Source organism: Hemibagrus wyckioides, linkage group LG09, assembly GCF_019097595.1.
Source record: "Hemibagrus wyckioides isolate EC202008001 linkage group LG09, SWU_Hwy_1.0, whole genome shotgun sequence".
In the NCBI taxonomy this organism is placed as follows: domain Eukaryota; kingdom Metazoa; phylum Chordata; class Actinopteri; order Siluriformes; family Bagridae; genus Hemibagrus; species Hemibagrus wyckioides.
This window is the reverse complement of record NC_080718.1, coordinates 5930047-5948430: the sequence shown is the minus strand read 5'-3', so window position 1 is coordinate 5948430 and position 18384 is coordinate 5930047. Positions and strand designations below refer to the sequence as shown.

The following is an 18384-nucleotide window of genomic DNA, read 5'->3' as shown; positions in this document are numbered from 1 at the left end:
ATCTTTTCTTGGATTGTTCTGTTTACACCTACAGTTCAATTACATTTTTCTTTTTTAAAAAAAAATTGAAAATAAGAAGCACATTTTTTCCAAACACTGGCACTGAACTGTAGAGAAATATATTAAACACTTCAAATGAGGAACCCATTCACTCCAAAACCCCCCAAAAATGAAATAAGTATATAATATTGAGCATTTTGTACATTTTGAACATTTTATTGCTCTGTGAGTGAAAGAGCTTCAGAGAGGAGCTTCAACAATATTACAATGTTCTCCCAGTGATGGAAAGGAAGCACCTTAATCTAAAGACAGCAGTGTGTGTGTGTGTGTGTGTGTGTGTGTGTGTGTGTGTGTGTGTGTGTGATCAACTCACCGGCATCATACTGGCAGGCTGATGATCTGAGCTGCTCTTCACACACAAATATCTGCATCTGAGTGTGTCTAGCGGTGTGTGTAGAGATCCTCCGGTTCAGTGTGATTTATTAGAGGCTCAGAGTTGAAGTGCTCAGCTGATCAGTGCGACCTGCGGTGGGTTTACACACGACAACATCCACACACCGCCGCCTGGTGGCCAACATGGAGAACTACACCGAATCAGCCAGTACACAGGAACAGCGGCGTGACTAGTTTTTTCATGATTACTGAAGCTTTTTATAAGCAAATTCCAGAAACGTTGTTATGTGTGATATCAGTGATGTAACAAGTGAAGTAACATTTGTAAATATTTAACTCTCAGAAATAAAAGTGATAGACTGTATTGCCAAAAGTTTTGGGTCACCCCTCCAAATCATTGATTTCAGGGGTTGGGCTCGGCCCCTTAGTTCCAGTGAAAGGAACTCTTAATGCTTCAGCTTCATACCAAGACATTTTGGACAATTTCATGCTCTTTGTGGGAACAGTTTGGGGATGACCCCTTCCTGTTCCAACATGACTGCACACCAGTGACCAAAGCAAGGTCCATAAAGACATGGATGAGTGAGTTTGGTGTGGAGGAACTTGACTGGCCTGCACAGAGTCCTGACCTCAACCCCATAGAACACCTTTGGGATGAATTAGAGTGGAGACTGTGAGCCAGACCAAAACTGGGACGTCTGCCTTTCCATGAACATGAATGTAATATGGAGTTGTCCCGCCCTTTGCAGCTATAACAGCTTCAACTCTTCTGGGAAGGCTTTCCACAAGGTTTAGGAGTGTGTTTATAGGAATATTTGACCTTTCCTCTAGTTTCTGAGGTCAGACACTGATGTTGGACGAGAAGGTCTGGCTCTCAGTCTCCACTCTAATTCATCCCAAAGGTGTTCTATGGGGTTGAGGTCAGGACACTGTGCAGGCTGGTCAAGTTCCTCCACACCAAACTCACTCATCCATGTCTTTATGGACCTTGCTTTGGTCACTGGTGTGCAGTCATGTTGGAACAGGAAGGGGTCATCCCCAAACTGTTCCCACAAAGAGCATGAAATTGCCCAAAATATCTTGGTATGAAGCTGAAGAGTTCCTTTCACTGGAACCAAGGGGCTGAGCCCAACCCCTGAATTCAATGATTTGGAGGGGTGTCCCAAAACTTTTGGCAATATAGTGTACCTTAAAAAAATATATATATATATATATATATGCATAAAAACCCATTAATATGGGAATCTGACTGTCCAGATTTATAAAAACTGAAGTTTAAAGTACCAGTGTCCGTGTGGAGTCCTAAATCAGTTCATCTAGTTCAGCCTTCAGTAACCTGCTCAGCTGTAACCTTATTATTATTGTAATTTGTATTAGAATGTTAAAATGTATGTTTCAGATTAAATTTAACGTGACCCTGACAGGTCAGGTCAGTCCTCTAAACCCGAGCTCTAACACACAACAGCTTCCTAACTCTCCTCTCCGTTTCATCAGAAGGAAGGATTCTGTTTCCCAGCGCCGAGACGCTTCAGCAGTGACAGACAGAACATTAACAATATCTCAGGTTGCATCGACAGTGCAGACGATGTTATGAAAGCAGGAGGAATAAAGGTCATTGACACTCTCGCAGCTCCAGAATGTCATGTTTTCCCAACAGCTTTTCATCATCCACCATTTTGAATAGCTTCACCTCCTACAGCCTCAAAAGCACTTCTATTACACTAGTTCTCATATCTGCTGTCATTTCTGCAGTTGAAAGAAAAACATGTCAGAGGAAACACAGAGAGAGAGAGCAGAAAGAAATCATTTACACCTTTATTTTATTTTGATATCTCTATCAGTCAGCAGCAAGAGATAATCCAGGAAACGATTCAGTGCTTTCGCACATATCCGTCCTTCCTGGAGGTGTAACCTGGAACCTTAGCGTATTTATCACAGTTGTGTATGTAGCACTACAGATATTTTTGTGCTCATGTAACCTCACTGACATTACAGCTTTTACGTCACAAGCATCAACTGAAATCGATGAAATGATTCAGGACATTAAAAAAAAAAACATGATTAGAAACTACATTTCCTCTAAAGGACACACTCAGGCTTTTTGCGTGGAAGTCTAAACCTCAGTGTGTGTGTGTGTGGATATTTGCAGTAATTTGTTTAGAATGGAGCATGAACGACACTCAATATGAACTGTACTGGTCTGTACTTGCTCACTCAGACACTGTGCACGCATTTTGCTTGTGCTATATTTCCCATGTGTCCTTAAATGCTTAATAAACCACTTGACTGCCTTTTTTTTTTTTTTTTTTTAACTCCTATGCCAGTAATTTGGACACTAATAATCTTGTGTGTGCTTGGCACCGTAACAGGTCAAAAAAATTCATCTATCCCAAAAACATTGCTTTCCAATAATAATAATAATAATAATAATAATAATAATAATAATAATAATAATAATATTATTCTCATGATCCTTCTGGCTCTGGGTTCTACTGAAGACAGCAGTTTTGACCATTGGCATCTTTGAAGCGCAGACGCATCTTGGGTTTGTATTTCTCGAGGTACATGAGCTGTTTGGAGTTGAAGGCTCCACGGCGCTTCCTGAAACAAAGTGAGAAGTTTACACTTTAAAAGCATGTTGTAGTAATGAACACTAAGATATCCTAGAGCTTCGTTATCACAGGAAGTGGTTGCTTACTGTCGGATGAACTGAACGGCGTCCTCGTACATCATCCCGCACTCGATTAATGCGATGGCCACCAACACAGGAGCTCTGCACAGACGAATACAACATCCGAGTGAGTTAGTGGGGGAAAAAAAAAACGCTATGCTCTACTGCGAGATATAACTAGTTGGCAGGTTTGACCTAGTCGTTACATTAGCACAGCAATGCTTCTCACAGGCGATATACAGAGCTGTTACATTAGAACAGCACTACACCACAAGTAATTACACATATTTAACATCAGCTGGTGATTAGTCTGAGAGGACTCACCGACCCAGTCCTGCCACACAGTGCACTGCAATGCAGCTGCGTGGTTCATCTTTAAATTTACATTTCAGAAGATTTAGCCAGTCGTCCACGATTTGATCTGAGGGGGAGCAGCCGTCGTCAAAAGGCCAATCCTTTTATATATATATATATAGAAGAAAAAAAGTTGTCATTAAACCCAATTATCTTTATTACCCTAAATTTTTAGTATTTATTGCATGCCTGATTACCTATGTTTGTGGATAGTGCTGGAATTCCCATTGGGATGAATAAAGTATCTATCTCTCTGTCTGTCTGTCTAGTCAGATGGTTTCAAAGAACATTTACATTTTACATTTATGTACTTAATCAGAGCGACTACAGATCCAGATCTAATTTTACAACTGAGCAATTGAGAGATAATTGTGGGCACAGTAGTGGCAGCTAGGACTTTGACCACCAAAATTTGAACCAAAAAAATTCTGTGAAAGCATAGGAGTCTTTTAAATTATTATTATTATGTTCATGAGGATGTGAAGAAAGGACATTTTAAAGCTGTTGTAAGTGAGAACAGAAACTCATGAACATTAAATGTAACTATAAATAAAAAAATGTACATGTCATTATATAATAGTGAAAAAATTGTGAACATATACACACACCTGTACATTTACATTTCTGGCATTTGGCAGACACTCTTACCTGGAGTGACTTACATTTTATCTCATTATATTCAACTGAGCAATTGAGGGATAAATGTGGGCACAGCAGTGGCAGCTTGGTGGACCTGGGATTTTCAACAACCTTCTGATCAGTAGTCCAACATCTTAACCACTAAGCTACCATGTGCCCTGATTATTTGCTAGTAAAGAAATCCCTTTGGCTCAGCTTGTGTCCAGATGTTGGTCAGTTTTGGTCCCACATGGACATCAGAGTAGATAAACAGCACCTGTACAAAACTTCCATGTTAGCAGTGTGTATGAGATTCTTACCAGAACTTCAATGCCTTCCTTCTCCACAGGTGCTTTGTCATAGGTGGCCTCACAAACCCGAACCAGCGTCTGAACCCCGAAACTCTTCAGCTCCTAAAACAATCCAGATAATTGAAGACTTGTTAGTATTTTATTTTAATAGGGGAAGTGTGAAAGCAGCCTTAAGATCATTTGACCCAAACTGGACACTGTGACGTTTCTATTCGAGTGATCTCACCTCAGTAAACTTGGGCAGTTGTGAATTGGTGGGATTGTGGGTAATCAGAAACCTCATACACTCATAGGTGATTTCAACAGGAGCAGGACGATTCATCTTGACACGTAGGTGAATGTTGGTTTGACGAAATGAAAATAATAATAATAACAACTTTCACGGTGTGATTACAATGACTTTGGGTCAAAACTCAAATTTAAATAAATATTCCTATATAGAAAAATAAAAAATAACTAATGTATAAAACACAGACTCTTGAATTTCCACAATAAAAAAATTAAAAACAAAAGAGGGGGCTATTTTTTAAATATTTTTTTAAATTATATTTAACCCATTCAGGAGAAAAAAGGGGATGATCATTTGGCGCTTGAGGAAAGGGTGTAAAAAAAAATGGCTCTTCAGCGCCTCAGTTGTCTCAGACCGACTCATACGCGTGAACTTTGGGCAAATACAGCCTCGACCCCAAAGCTCACAAGGTAGGACAGTAGACGTATGGCGTAATCTTCATGTGGCACGCCAAATTTTCACTTATCCACAATGACCAGGTGCTGTGCCTGGCAGAAATCTCCACTCACAAACGCCATAAATGTGCAGCCTACATATGAAGAGAGGGGAAAAAAAAACAGATAATGTAAAAACATAAAAAAATTGAGATAACATCATAAAACATAAAATCTAAAGATAAAATAAAAGATAAAATCGAGAATTAAATTAAATAAATTAACATTTGTCAAATTGGCTCAAAATAGTGAATGAACAACATGAAACTGGACATACACTCACATTGCCAAAAGTTTTGGGACACTCCTCCAAATCATAAGGACGTGGATGAGTGAGTTTGGTGTGGAGGAACTTGAGTCCTGACCTCAACCCCATAGAACACCTTTGGGATGAATTAGAGCGGAGACTGTGAGCCAGACCAAAACTGTGACGTCTGCCTTTACATGCACATGAATGTAATATGGAGTTGTCCCGCCCTTTGCAGCTTCAACTCTTCTGGGAAGGCTTTCCACAAGGTTTAGGAGTGTGTTTATGGGAATTTTTGACCGTTCCTCTAGAAGCACATTTGTGAGGTCAGACACTGATGTTGGACGAGAAGGTCTGGCTCACAGTCTCCACTCTAATTCATCCCAAAGGTGTTCTATGGGGTTGAGGTCAGGACTCTGTGCAGGCCAGTCAAGTTCCTCCACACCAAACTCACTCATCCATGTCTTTATGGACCTTGCTTTGGTCACTGGTGTGCAGTCATGTTGGAACAGGAAGGGGTCATCCCCAAACTGTTCCCACAAAGAGCATGAAATTGTCCAAAGTGTCTTGGTATGAAGCTGAAGCATTAAGAGTTCCTTTCACTGGAACTAAGGGCCCGACCCTTGAATTCAATGATTTGGAGGGGTGTCCCAAAACTTTTGGCAATGTAGTGTACATTCACACAGAAAGATATCACACTCACTTTCAGTGCATGGAATGAAATGTTGAGAACTCTGCATTATATCTTCACCATTCGCCACGGTCTCTACTCCACATCTGCAAAAAAAAAAAAAAAACAACCCAAAAAACAAACAAAAGCATTAACAGAAATCAGCAATTAAGAAAGAAAGGGGATGAAAAGATAGGGAAGGAAGGAAGGAAAGCTACTGGGGGAAAGATGGACTAACTAGAGGAAAGAGCAGGAAGGAAAAAGAAAAGATGAGATGGAAAAAGAAAGGTAAAAAGGAAAAGAAGAGGAAGAGAAAGGAAATAAGAGAAAGGAATGAAAGAAAGGAATGAAGCGAAAGAAGAAGAAATGTTAGGTAGGAAGTAGGTGAAGAAGGAAGAATGGTAAGAAAGCAAAATAAATGGAGAAAGAACTATGAACAGTTAGAAAGGATGGACAAGGAGTAGAAAGAACGGAAAGAAAAGAAAGGTGAGAATGGGAAAAGAATGATGAGAAAAGAAGGAATGGAGGGAAGAAAAAGAAACAATAAAGGCTGATTAGAAAATGAAAAAAAAGGATAGAAAGACAGGAAAAAGGGAAAGAAAGGGAGGGATGACAGACAAAAAGAGCTACGCAGCTCACACATGCGATTCAGTGTCACCTAAAAGAACTGATTCAGAGAATCGACTCATTCGTGAACGAATCAGCATTATTGTAGGGCATTTTACTGTTTGAGGAGAGAATAATAAAGCCATCGACTTTTAATTACTTTGGCCACTTGAATGTGTTAACATTAACACACACACATATATATATATATATAAAACTTATACGTGTCAATAAACTGTCAGATACCTCAAGATAAGCTAATGAAAGAATGACAGCTGTGGCAAAAAAGACTTACTGGATTAAAATAAAGAGACGATTTACAACTGTTATTATTTATAACCGACGGAAATGTAGTATATTACTGACATGTATGATAACACTTCATATAACGGCGTCATGTAGCGACATAGCTAACAGACTAGCTACAATGACAACAAGGGAAATGTTGTTCAACCTAGCTTAGCTTAGCTTAGCCTAGCCACACAAATCATTCTCTTTAAGAAATTAAATTTCCTTCAGAACAATAACGCACACAGCCATCGTAGAATATTACAGTTAGCTAAATGCTAACTATTATTTTGTCACAAGCTCACAAAAGGAGTTAGCTAGCACGCGCCACTAGCTACCTGGCGTTAACGTTAATATTTAAATCGACAAATGATTTGATAGTTCATTATAACTCAGTGGAGCCTTCTGGAAGGTTCCGTTTTGCTATGTATTGTCGATAGAAAGTGACTTTAAAATGCGTTACTTACAAAGAACCGACGCCACATCAGAACACAGAGACAATCCGGCGGATTAATGGACGTAGTGTTGTTGATTAGCTTTAGCTTTGCCTAGTTGCTCGTTTTTTTCCGTCAGCGATGGGTGCGTCTCAAATGGACACTGGAACATTCCCTTTGTAACTATCTCCTCCTTGACCATGTCTGAAACTTTGCTCTGCCCACGATATAGTGCATAAATTTCAATCACTGTGTGTAATTCTGTCTTAAAACCTACTTAAGAATATCTACTGCACCATTTTAATACAGTAATGTATATAGGTCTTCTAGAAATTATGTACGAGATCGACCTATGAATACCCAAAATGCACTGCGTGGATTAGTTCATTTCAAACGCACCCTCGTCGCTCTGCGAGGGAATACCACGAGTTGCTATGGCAACGCTCACGTCCCCTTCAGACATCGCCTCAGATTTGTTTTTACAAATGTATAAAGCATTTTTGTTGTTTTACGAAGCATTTTCTCCTGTCAAATATGTTCAGCTTATAATCAACACAGTAAAAAAAAATCTTGTTAAAATCCTTGCTCGTGGGCTTTTAGCAAGTTTAGTAATAATTTTAATCATTACTCTCTGATGGATCACAAATGAACATTATATTAATAAATCATCTATTACCAGCTATAAATTATATTGTTTATAAACAATAATCAGCTGGAATCAGTGGAAACATCATCAGGAACATAGTTCAATTAATTTTAAGTTTAAGTCTCCAAATCCTTGAAATTTATAAACTGCAGTTTTAATAAACCCACTCAACATTAACTGTGTACACGCTTTCACTATTTCTTCACTGGTGTGTTTTTGCATGGATTTGCATAAGAATATATTTAAACAAAACCAGCACAAACCTGCTTTCCAAAATGATCATTATTGTGATATAGTAGATGATTACTAATTATTATTGTCCAATGATGAAAACAAGTCATGTGGAGAAACACGAAAAAGAAACTCTCAGAAAACCTGAAGAGATTCACTTATCATCTGATAATCCTGGGAAAGGGAGTCTGTTATCAGGAATAAGGAGACACCTCAGGATGGATTCTGGACCGTGGCTCTGAGAACAGGGAAAATCTTTCCGGCTACAAATTCATGAGTTGTGATACAATCCTGGTGTTGTTAAATGTTGAAATTTGGTTAGCAGTTGATTTAACATGTAAATTTGGTTAATTTACCAACACATCTGAGGTAAATTCTTATTTGTTTGTCTGTCACTGTGCCAGTCCAGGGTTAATGTGTGGAACCGCCTTCAGTGTATTGACATCACACAGTGTAAGTGAAAGTGAAAGCAGACCAGCTTGGAGGTTCATCTCAACCAGGAAGACAGAAGAGGTAAATATGAGCGATTTCAACAGAGAACACTAAATTAAGTACTTTATTTAATCTTGTTTGATAGTTCATTTCTGTGAGACTGTGGTTAAGTACTGAATAAACAGCACCTGGTGAAGATGTAGTTCTATCCCTGCCCTGACCATCTATTATTCTGATGATTGACATTGACCTTGTAGAGAAATGGTTAAAAAAAGAGTTAAATTGAATAGGAATACATTTCATTCTCCGTGAACAAACATGCCAGCTAAGATAAATTTATGTTCTTATGTCTGTTACAAGTATGTATTTGCGCCACATTCCAGCAGTTTTACTAACACCAGGAAGTGAGACACTATAATATTATAATTAATGATAGAGAGCTGTCTGTTGCGGTTGTCAATTATCAGAATAATAGAAGTGGCCGGATCCATGAGCAGGGAAGAGGCGGGCAAGCTAAAGGCATAGTCGAAGACAGGCAGAAAGTTTGAAACCGGGAAATCAGACAATAAGGCAGATAATCCAAAGGGCAACGACAAAAAGGCACCAAAGAGGAAACAGTCCAGGGTCAGAATAACAATAAGAGGCAATTTCAGAGGCTGGGCAGAAAATTGTAACTAGAAACAGTCTGGGTAAATCCACAAAAGGTAATCCACAATGCATGAACACAACGCTTAGTAAGTCCACCAGAGACAATACTTCACATCATACCTGCATGTTGCTCTTTTATGTCTGAGTGGAAACACAGAAGTGGATTAAAATTCGGGCGAAGGCCTCCCTCATGTGACCAGCCCTAGGAGGTGATGTGACAGAGCCCCCCACTCTTGGAACCTCTCTCGGGCATCTACAACGTGGACGCCCCCTAGTGCACGGAGCGGGTCTACCCAGGTGAGAGCGGTGGAAGTCCTCCATAAGCAACGGTTCCAGAATGTCAGCCGCATCCACCCAGGAGCGTTCCTCAGGTCCATATCCCTCCCAGTCCACCAGGTACTGAAGACGAGATCTGACATGTCTGGAGTTCAAAAGAGCACTAACTTTATAGGCAGGAGACCCATCAACGTCCAGAGGAGGAGGAGGTTCGCAAGCAGGCGGGGCCCCACAGCGAGAATGTGCAGGCTTGAGAAGAGACACATGGAAGGTGGGACATATACGGTAATATGTAGGGAGCTGGAGACGAAAGCAGACAGGGTTGATCTGACGGATGATTTTAAAAGGTCCAATGAACCTGGGACAGAGCACGGCATGACAGTTTGAGCTTTAGGTTGCTGGTGGAGAGCCACACACTTTGCCCCACTGTATATGGAGGATGAGGGCGTCGGCACTGATCAGCCTGACGTCTCTGATAGCCCTCTGTAGGCGCAAACCTCCTGACTAAGCCGAGACCACTCTGCCATTGCTGGGACGTCAGCGGGTTCACTGGACCATGGGAACAGAGGGGGCTGGTACCCCAACTCACACTGGAACTGGGTCAGGCCTGTGGAGGAGTGGGTTAACGAGTTCTGGGCGTACTCGGCCCATGGTAGAAATTCACTCTATCGTTGTTGTTCCCTGCTGCAGTAGGACCTGAGGAACCGGCCGATCTCCTGATTGAAGCGTTCGGCCTGGCCGTTGGATTGGGGGTGATAGCCCGAACTCAAGTTCATCTCAATGCCCAGATGTTCGCAGAAAGCCTGCCATACCCTGGAAGTAAACTGAGGGCCTCTGTCAGACACGATTTCCTCCGGTAAACCAAAATTACAAAACACATGCTGAAACAGGGCATTGGCTGTCTGCAGAGCTGTGGGTAGCCCTTTCAGAGGTATAAGCTTGAAAAATCGGTCAATAATCACTAAGACGGTAATGAATCCCTCAGAACTGGGCAGGTCTGTCAGGAAATCCACGGAAAGGTGAGACCAGGGCCGTTGAGGGACTGGTAAAGGTTCGAGTAATCTTCTGGGAGCTGACGGTTGACACGAGCCTAGGCACACGTCGGGCATGACCTCACATAATCCTCTATATCCTGTCTCAGAGAGGGCCAAAGTTAGTTAGTCTGAAGGGCATCACTAAATACTCATAGTGTCCGCGAGTGGTATGAAAGGCAGTCTTCCACTCATCACCCTCCCGAATCCGGATCAGATTATAGGCACTATGTAAGTCCAGCTTAGTAAAGAATTTTGCCCCTCTTAGCTGTTCCAAGGCCATGGGTACAAGTGGAAGTGGGTAGGGATAGCAGACCGTGACGGCATTAAGGCCCCGGTAATCAATACACAGACGAAGACCCCCATCCTTTTTTTCCCACAAAAAAGAAACTTGCCGCCGCCGGAGACGTTGATGGTCAAAAATGACCCACAGCGAGAGCTTCCTCAATGTAATCATCCATGGCTTTAGATTCTGGTAGGGAGAGAGGATAGATCTGACCTTTGGGCGGCTTTGGTGTTGGGAAGGAGATCAATGGCACAATCCCATGGTCGATGCACAGGGAGGCTGGTGGCTTTCTCTTTACTAAAAACCTAGTGGATGTCTATATAGTGTCGAGGGATGTGAGTGGGTGTAACATCGTCATGACTTTCCGCAGAAATGGTCATGCATGGGCGTGGAGGAAGGCTGTGGAAGCACTTATTAACGCACTGCAGGGACCAACGTGCTAGCTCTCCATGATTCCATGAAATTTGAAGGTCATGCTGCCGAAGCCAAGTATAATAGGGTTAGCGGGAGAAGAAGTAAAAGCCAGGGTTTCACTGTGAAATAATCCCACTCATAACTCCAGCAGTACAGTTTGGCGAATAACCTACAATAGGTTGACTGTCTATGGCTGAGACAGAAAAACTCTGATTAGCATAGCACAAAGTAACAGGCAACGTGGAGCTAAATAAGAGCGAATAACTTCCCACCTGAGACGATGATGTCCAGATTTCCCACAGTAAAAACAGAGCCGTATGCGTGTCCGACGCTGGCGTTCTTGTTCAGACACCCGTGACCTTCCGAGCTGCATGGGTTCAGGATCCTTCTCTCTGGAGCTTGTTGGTTCCACCATAGAATGCACAGGGATGTGTTGGCGGGCACCCGCTCGATGTTGACGGCGGAGGTTGTCCAATCGAATGGCTGTGGACACGTATTGTGATAGGGAGGATTACACTTCACGGCATACCATTTCCGCCTGGAGAGTGGGATACAGTCCTTCTCGAAACACGGCCCACAGTGCTGTATCATTCCATCCGGGCCACCAAGGTGCGAAACTTAATAGCGTAGTTAGCGGCCATATCAGAACCCTGACGCAACTCCATTAACTGTTCTTGCGAAGTAGGTGAACGAAGCGCGAATCTGGGTATCCGCGTCCCACACCACGGAAGCCCAATCTAGCCCTAGGCAGAAAATCGTAACTAGAAACAGTCCGGGTAAATCCACAAAAGGTAATCCACAATGCACAAACACAACGCTTAGTAAGTCCACCAGAGACAATACTTCGCGTCATACCTGGTGTGCGTTGCTCTTTTATGTCCGAGTGGAAAGACGGAAGTGGATTAAAATTCAGGCGAGGGCTCCCTCTCGTGACCAGCCGTAGAAAGTGATGTCACACTGTCAGAATGCTCAGTGAAAGTGTGCTTTTTACCTCATAATGTTTTGCACAGTGTGAACTGAATAATGATTTGTGCTGAAAGGGTAAAAAAGAAGAAGAGGGAAAAGGATATGGCTGAACCTTTCTCGAAGTCAGGACATAGCAGACGGAGATGCATGGATGCATCTGCTAACAGTAAGTTACAAAGTTGGTACTTAAGTGAATATGCTAGGAAAAGCTAGATAAAGCAGATTTCTGATTATTAAATCAAATAGTTTTTAGGGATCATTATTCCACAGTTATTTTTGTCTGAACATACTTGTGGTATTTTGTCTTAAACTGCTGTTGTCCACAGTACAAACAAATAAGTAATTTAAACCCCATCAATAACATAAAGAAGAATCTGAACATTAAGGCATTCTATTTTTCACTGTCTGCTTCCACCTGTAAGAAAGTAAAAGAACGTCAATCCTGATACACAGCTTTAAAATAAATCTCTCTCCTGTACTGTGCAATTCTGAGGTTTAAAGATGGTCCACTTGTTACTTAAATTATAACCCCCATACAAAATATTTTTAACATAAACATATTTAAACTTATTTATTTATTTATTTATTTATTTATTTATAATCCCTCGACCAGTTGCAGATGAATCCAGCAGTCTCCTGACTGAAGAACAGTTACAGTGTTCCATCTGTCTGGAAGTGTTCACTGATCCCGTCACCACTCCATGTGGACACAACTTCTGCAAGAGCTGCATTACACAAAGCTGGGATACGAGTCAACACTCTGATTGTCCATATTGTAAAGAGAAATTCATCATGAGACCTGAACTCAAGATTAATATAACACTGAGAGAGGTTGCAGATCACTTCAAGAAGAAAACAGTCTCAGAAAAGCCTCAGATTCTTTGTGACATTTGCATTGGTGTAAAACGAAAAGCCATAAAATCCTGTCTGGATTGTGGTGTGCTTTTCTGCACATCTCATTTAGAGCCTCATAATTATGTTCCAAAATATAAGAAACACAAACTAATAAACGCAGTGAAGAACCTGGAGAACTACATATGCCAGAAGCACGAGAGACCTCTGGAGTTGTTCTGTAAAGATGATCAGATGTATGTGTGTCAGTTCTGCACTGAAGGAGAACATAAAGATCACAAAGTTATTCCATTAGAGGAGGAGAGTGGACAGAGGAAGGTGAGAGACACCAACATAGTTTTATAAAAAATATAAATGAATTCACATTTAGAAAATAAACTGTTGTGTGTTTTTGATTTCTGTGCACAGAGTCAGCTGGTGAAAACACAGTCAGAGCTGCAGCAGATGATCCAGACACGACTGAAGAAGATCCAGGAGATTAATCACTCAGTAGAGCTCAACAAAGTGGGTGAAACATGATGTAGTTCATATCTGCTGCATTCTGTACATTTTTCATACATATTTCATGTCATAGCATTTTAGGTAAATATGTGTTCTTCTTTTTTTAGAGAAACACAGAGAAAGAGAAATCAGACAGTGTTGAAGTCTTCACCTCTCTGATTCGCTCCATTGAGAGGAGTCAGGCTGAGCTGCTGGAGATGATGGATGAGAAGCAAAAAGCAGCAGAGAAGCAGGCTGAAGGACTCATTAAAGAGCTGGAACAGGAAATAGAGGAGCTGAAGAAGAGAGATGCTGAGCTGGAGCAGCTCTCACTCACTGACGATCATCTCCACCTCCTCCAGGTCAGTGTTCCTCTCTCTATCACTCAGCCACAGTGCAGAAGATCACAGAACATCAGCTGAGGGCTGCTCCTCTCTCCTGTTCTACTGTAGGGTTACCCGTCACTGTGCATCGCTCCACACACCAAGAACTGGACTGAGATCAGCATTAACACTGAACTGAGTGTGGACACTCTGAGGACGGCCCTGTCTCAGCTTCAGGAGACTCTGAATGAGAAACTCAGTGTGACGCTGAATGAGAAGTTGAGAGAAACAGGTGAGAAACTGAGAAGTCTGGAACAAATGAATTATTTTGTAAGGGGCTGTATGAAATCTGCTATTTATTTTATTAGTTTATTGATAAATGAATAAAGGCATAGTTGTGTTAATGAATTTTATAGCATCATATGATTTCAAGTTTAAACAAAAAACATATCTGATCTAATAAATATTTTTGTTGTGATTGGTCTCCACAGAACTGAAGAGGATTCAGCAGTATGCAGGTAAACTGCAGTTTCTGATACTTGATACTTGATATTGATACTTGAATCATTGTAATAAAAGAAGATTTAAAGTGATTCCTGTTACTAAATTAGCTTTTAACTTAAGCCAATTTTATCTTTCACAAACCTGCTTATAAATGATAATTACTGTGTTATACTGGATTATTTGTTATTATTATTTAGCTGATTAATCATCACATGCTGTGTGTTTCTCTCAGTGGATGTGACTCTAGATCCTGATACAGCTAATCCCTTTCTCATTCTTTCTGATGATGGAAAACAAGTGACGTGTGGAGACACAACGCAGAATCTCCCAGACACCCCGAAAAGATTCATTGATTATATCATAGTCCTGGGAAAGCAGGGTTTCTCCTCAGGGAGGTTTTACTATGAGGTGCAGGTCAGTGGGAAGACTGAGTGGGATTTAGGAGTGGTCAGAGAGTCTGTTAACAGGAAGGGAAAGATTAAGATATGTAACCCTCAGGAGGGATTCTGGACCGTGGTTCTGAGGAACAAGAACAAGTTCACAGCTTGGGATGATCCCTGTGTCTCGCTCTCCCTGAGAGAAAAGCCCCAGAAGGTGGGAGTGTTTGTGGATTATGAGGAGGGTCTGGTCTCCTTTTATGATGTTGAGGCCAGGTTTCATATCTACTCTTTCACTGGTCACTCTTTCACTGAGAAACTCTATCCATACTTCAGTCCTTGTTTGAATGATGGAGGTAAAAACTCAGCACCTCTGATCATCTCTAATGTGTTGAAGACTGAATAAATTCTCACCTCAGTTAGATGAAGTAAGGCAGAATGAAAGGCAGTGTGTCTCATTTATCAGTTTTTTATCTTGTGTCGGTATTTTTCTGGCCAAACCAAACAAAAAAAAGATTTTCAAAAAAGTTTCAGTAACACTGATTTTCTTGCTATTCACTCGTGTAAACTCAAAATAATTGCACTTCATTTGAATCATACAATTCACAATTGCTATTTTTACTGTATTAAGTTTTGTGGATCTTTGTTAAAAATATGAAACCAAATTTGTCTTTGTAAAGCCCATGTTACTGTATTTACTGAACATACAATCTCTGAAATTTCTTATCAGCCACTTCTTATTTAGGAAGATTTTAAAATTAATTTATGAATAAAGTGTAGAGTCTATCCCAACATGTGTGTTATGCAGGTTGGGTAACTGGGTGGTGAAAAAATGTAGGAAAATGGGAAACTTTATCCATAACTCAAGTTCTTCTAAGAATGATAGAGGGAAAAATTCAGCATCACCCAATCATCTCTGATCCTTTTATGAACTATGTATTTTCATCCTGATATTACGCTGTAAATACAGCACTTGATTCCTTTTCAATGAACTTCCATCAATGCACTTTTAATTATAATATTGCTAAAATGATCGTTATAGATCATTAGATAAAAACCCTATTATACTGTAATTGTATTGTATTGTATATATTATAACCCTATTATAAACCCTATAATATTGCCTTCTTTCCTTGTTCATGAGAACATTTTATATCTAATGTAAAATATTCATAATCATATGATTTCATATACTGAAGTCTGATAATCCGTTGATTTAAAATATATATTCTCTTGTTTCTCTTGTTTTGTCTGTCACTGTGCCATTATACAGTCCAGACTAAATATGTGGAACCACCTTCAAATGTTACAAACAATTTAGCAGGTAGTGACATCGAACAGTGTGAATAAAGGGGAAAACAGACTAAATGATATATTTTATTACTCTCAGAATACTCAATAACGTCATGGATGGCTTGGTTAATTCCGTGCTGGAACAACAGGGGGCATTCCAGCAGAGGTTTGTTTATACCCTGTGCCATGTGTCTTTGTTTATATTTTGTGTTCTCACGTGTTTGCCCCGCCCAATACTTAGCACACCTCTGCACACTTTTCCCTCTTGTTTCACTACTTACCTCCCCAGTTTATACCAGTTGTCCTGTGTGTGTTGTTTGCCGAGTCCTCGTCATTGTGTGCTGTTGGTTACTCTGTGTTCTTTATTTTATGTCGTTGGTTTTGTATCTTGTTCTAGGTTTTAGTTCCTAGTTCTGCCCTAATGTTTTCTGGTGTCTGTTCATTTTGTTATTTTATAATAAACCCCTGTCTGACATCTATCCCTGCACTTGGGTCTGATTTTTCCTCCACTTAGCACCCCCCGTCTTCACAAATGAAATTCTGTGCTTTTTACCATGTAATGTTTGTCAATATGTAAAGTGAATAATGATTTACTGCTGGAAAGGTTAAAAAGAAGAAAAAATAGAACATAGCAGATGGAGCAGCATGGATGAACCTACAAAGTTCATGCTTAGGTGGATCTGCTAGTTAAAGCAAATTTCTGAGTTAACTATTCCCACCCACGTCTGATTCTGACCAATCCCAGCTGTTCTCAGAGTTATTTTTGTTTGAACATGCTTGTGGTATTTTGCTTGAAGTTCCAATTAACACAGTATAAAGAAATAAGCTCATCGACTCAGACCAGGATGAACAGATACTGATCATAAAAACAGTAAGGAGAGTAGGAGAGTGGACAGAGGAGGGTGAGAGAGGGACCAGACACCAGACATCAAAGATGCCTATTTTCATGTAGGTATTCTACCAGAACACAGGAACTTCCTCAGGTTTGCCTTCGGGGGTGAAGCATACCAGTATTGTGTTTTTTTGGTGCTGCTGCATCTCCAGGATCCTTGTACTGAATTACCTGGACGACTTGCTCATCCTGGCCCAGTCGAAGGCCATGGCGGCCAGTCATCGAGATGCTGTGCTTGCCAATATGAGGTCTCAAAGCCTCAAGCTGAATCCAGTGCGAGTGGATGTGGTGTGGCAAGTGACACAGCATCTCATTCCTATCTCAGGGAACCAGGTTAAATATGTAACCTGATGTGGATTCTGATCATAAAGACAGTAAATTAGTCATGCAGTGCTGAGCAATCATATCATTTAGTCCTAGTCCATTCTATTTGACTGCCTGCTTCCACCTGTAAGAAAGTAAAAGAATGTCACTTCTGATACACAGCTCTAATACATCTCTCTCCTATACTTTATAGTTCAGACTATACTTAAAAATTGCACTTCCGAGGTTAGAAGATGGTCCACTTTTTCTTAAATTATAACCAACAAAATGTTATTTAATATTTGTTTTCTGTGTGCGATTTTTAAAACTTATAAAAATATACAGTCATGTGAAAAAATTAAGACACCCCATGAAAGTCTGTGTTTTAGTTATAAATATGGGTATTTGATCTTCATTTTAACAATATTGAAAGATTCAAATAATATAACAAAACAAATACAACCAAAGAGAAGTATTTTTTAAATGATCTGTAAAATGTAAATTTAAAAAATCCAATTTCTTGGATTTTTAGGACACCCCCACATTTATTTGTACTTAAAATTGATAAAATGACTGACAGGTGTATCACATCAGGTGCAAATTATCAGAACATTGTTCCAAAGCACTTTGAAGGAGGCTTGCCTTTTTTAAACCTCAGACATTTAGTTTGGTTTGCTATTAATTGATGAAGTGAGAGGTATCACCATGGTGAGATCCATAGAGCTCTCTGAGGCCTTCAGTAAAAAGATTGTTGATGGTAAGGGATATAAAAAGATCTCAAATGAATTTGTAATCAGCCATTCCAGTATCCAGAAAATAATTTAGAAGTTGAGAACATTTAAAACAACTGCAAACATGGCCAGGTCAGACCATCCAAGCAAATTCACCCCAAGAGCAGACTGCAGATGCTTAAAGATGTCTCCAAAACCCTAAAAAAATCATCACGGGACCCACAGCAAGCTTTTGCTACAGTTTGTGTAGCACAGCAAGCTTTTGCTACAGTGCATGACCACAAAGGTGTGTGCGCTGCTAAGATCCAGAGACTCTGCCTTCAGAACTTCAGAACTGGAGACAAGGACGCCCTAAGAACAGCACGGGCTAAACTGTCTCGAGCC

The 18384-nt window shown here is 40.5% G+C and overlaps 3 protein-coding genes across 4 annotated transcripts in view; 1 reads left to right on the top strand and 2 right to left on the bottom strand.

Annotated features, from left to right (window-relative positions):
* Positions 1-730, bottom strand: part of ppp1r13ba (protein phosphatase 1, regulatory subunit 13Ba) — a 42827-nt gene extending 42097 nt beyond the window's left edge. The window contains exon 1 of the mRNA XM_058398194.1: positions 374-730. Coding sequence (XP_058254177.1) covers positions 374-382 — 9 coding nt within the window. The 5' untranslated portion in view covers positions 383-730. The remainder of the gene's footprint in view (positions 1-373) is intronic.
* Positions 731-2192: 1462 nt separating this feature from the next.
* On the bottom strand, positions 2193-7619 carry ptp4a2a (protein tyrosine phosphatase 4A2a). The gene is made up of 7 exons (XM_058398251.1): positions 7349-7619; positions 6021-6094; positions 4574-5165; positions 4357-4449; positions 3389-3519; positions 3092-3166; positions 2193-2994 (listed from the first exon to the last, which is right to left on the bottom strand). The coding sequence occupies exons 3-7, from the start codon at positions 4667-4669 to the stop codon at positions 2883-2885; spliced, it is 507 nt and encodes a 168-aa protein (XP_058254234.1). The 5' UTR covers positions 4670-5165; positions 6021-6094; positions 7349-7619; the 3' UTR covers positions 2193-2882.
* Positions 7620-8588: 969 nt separating this feature from the next.
* LOC131358844 (zinc-binding protein A33-like) lies at positions 8589-16547 on the top strand. Of its 2 annotated transcripts, XM_058398219.1 has the most exons (9): positions 8669-8705; positions 10239-10404; positions 12320-12411; positions 12859-13415; positions 13506-13601; positions 13706-13939; positions 14030-14192; positions 14392-14418; positions 14637-16547. In XM_058398219.1, the coding sequence occupies exons 2-9, from the start codon at positions 10337-10339 to the stop codon at positions 15185-15187; spliced, it is 1788 nt and encodes a 595-aa protein (XP_058254202.1). In that variant the 5' UTR covers positions 8669-8705; positions 10239-10336; the 3' UTR covers positions 15188-16547. The 2 variants fall into 2 exon arrangements, with proteins under 2 accessions (XP_058254203.1, XP_058254202.1); XM_058398220.1 differs by lacking the exon at positions 10239-10404 and having other exon boundaries at positions 8589-8705.
* Positions 16548-18384: the final 1837 nt, after the last annotated feature.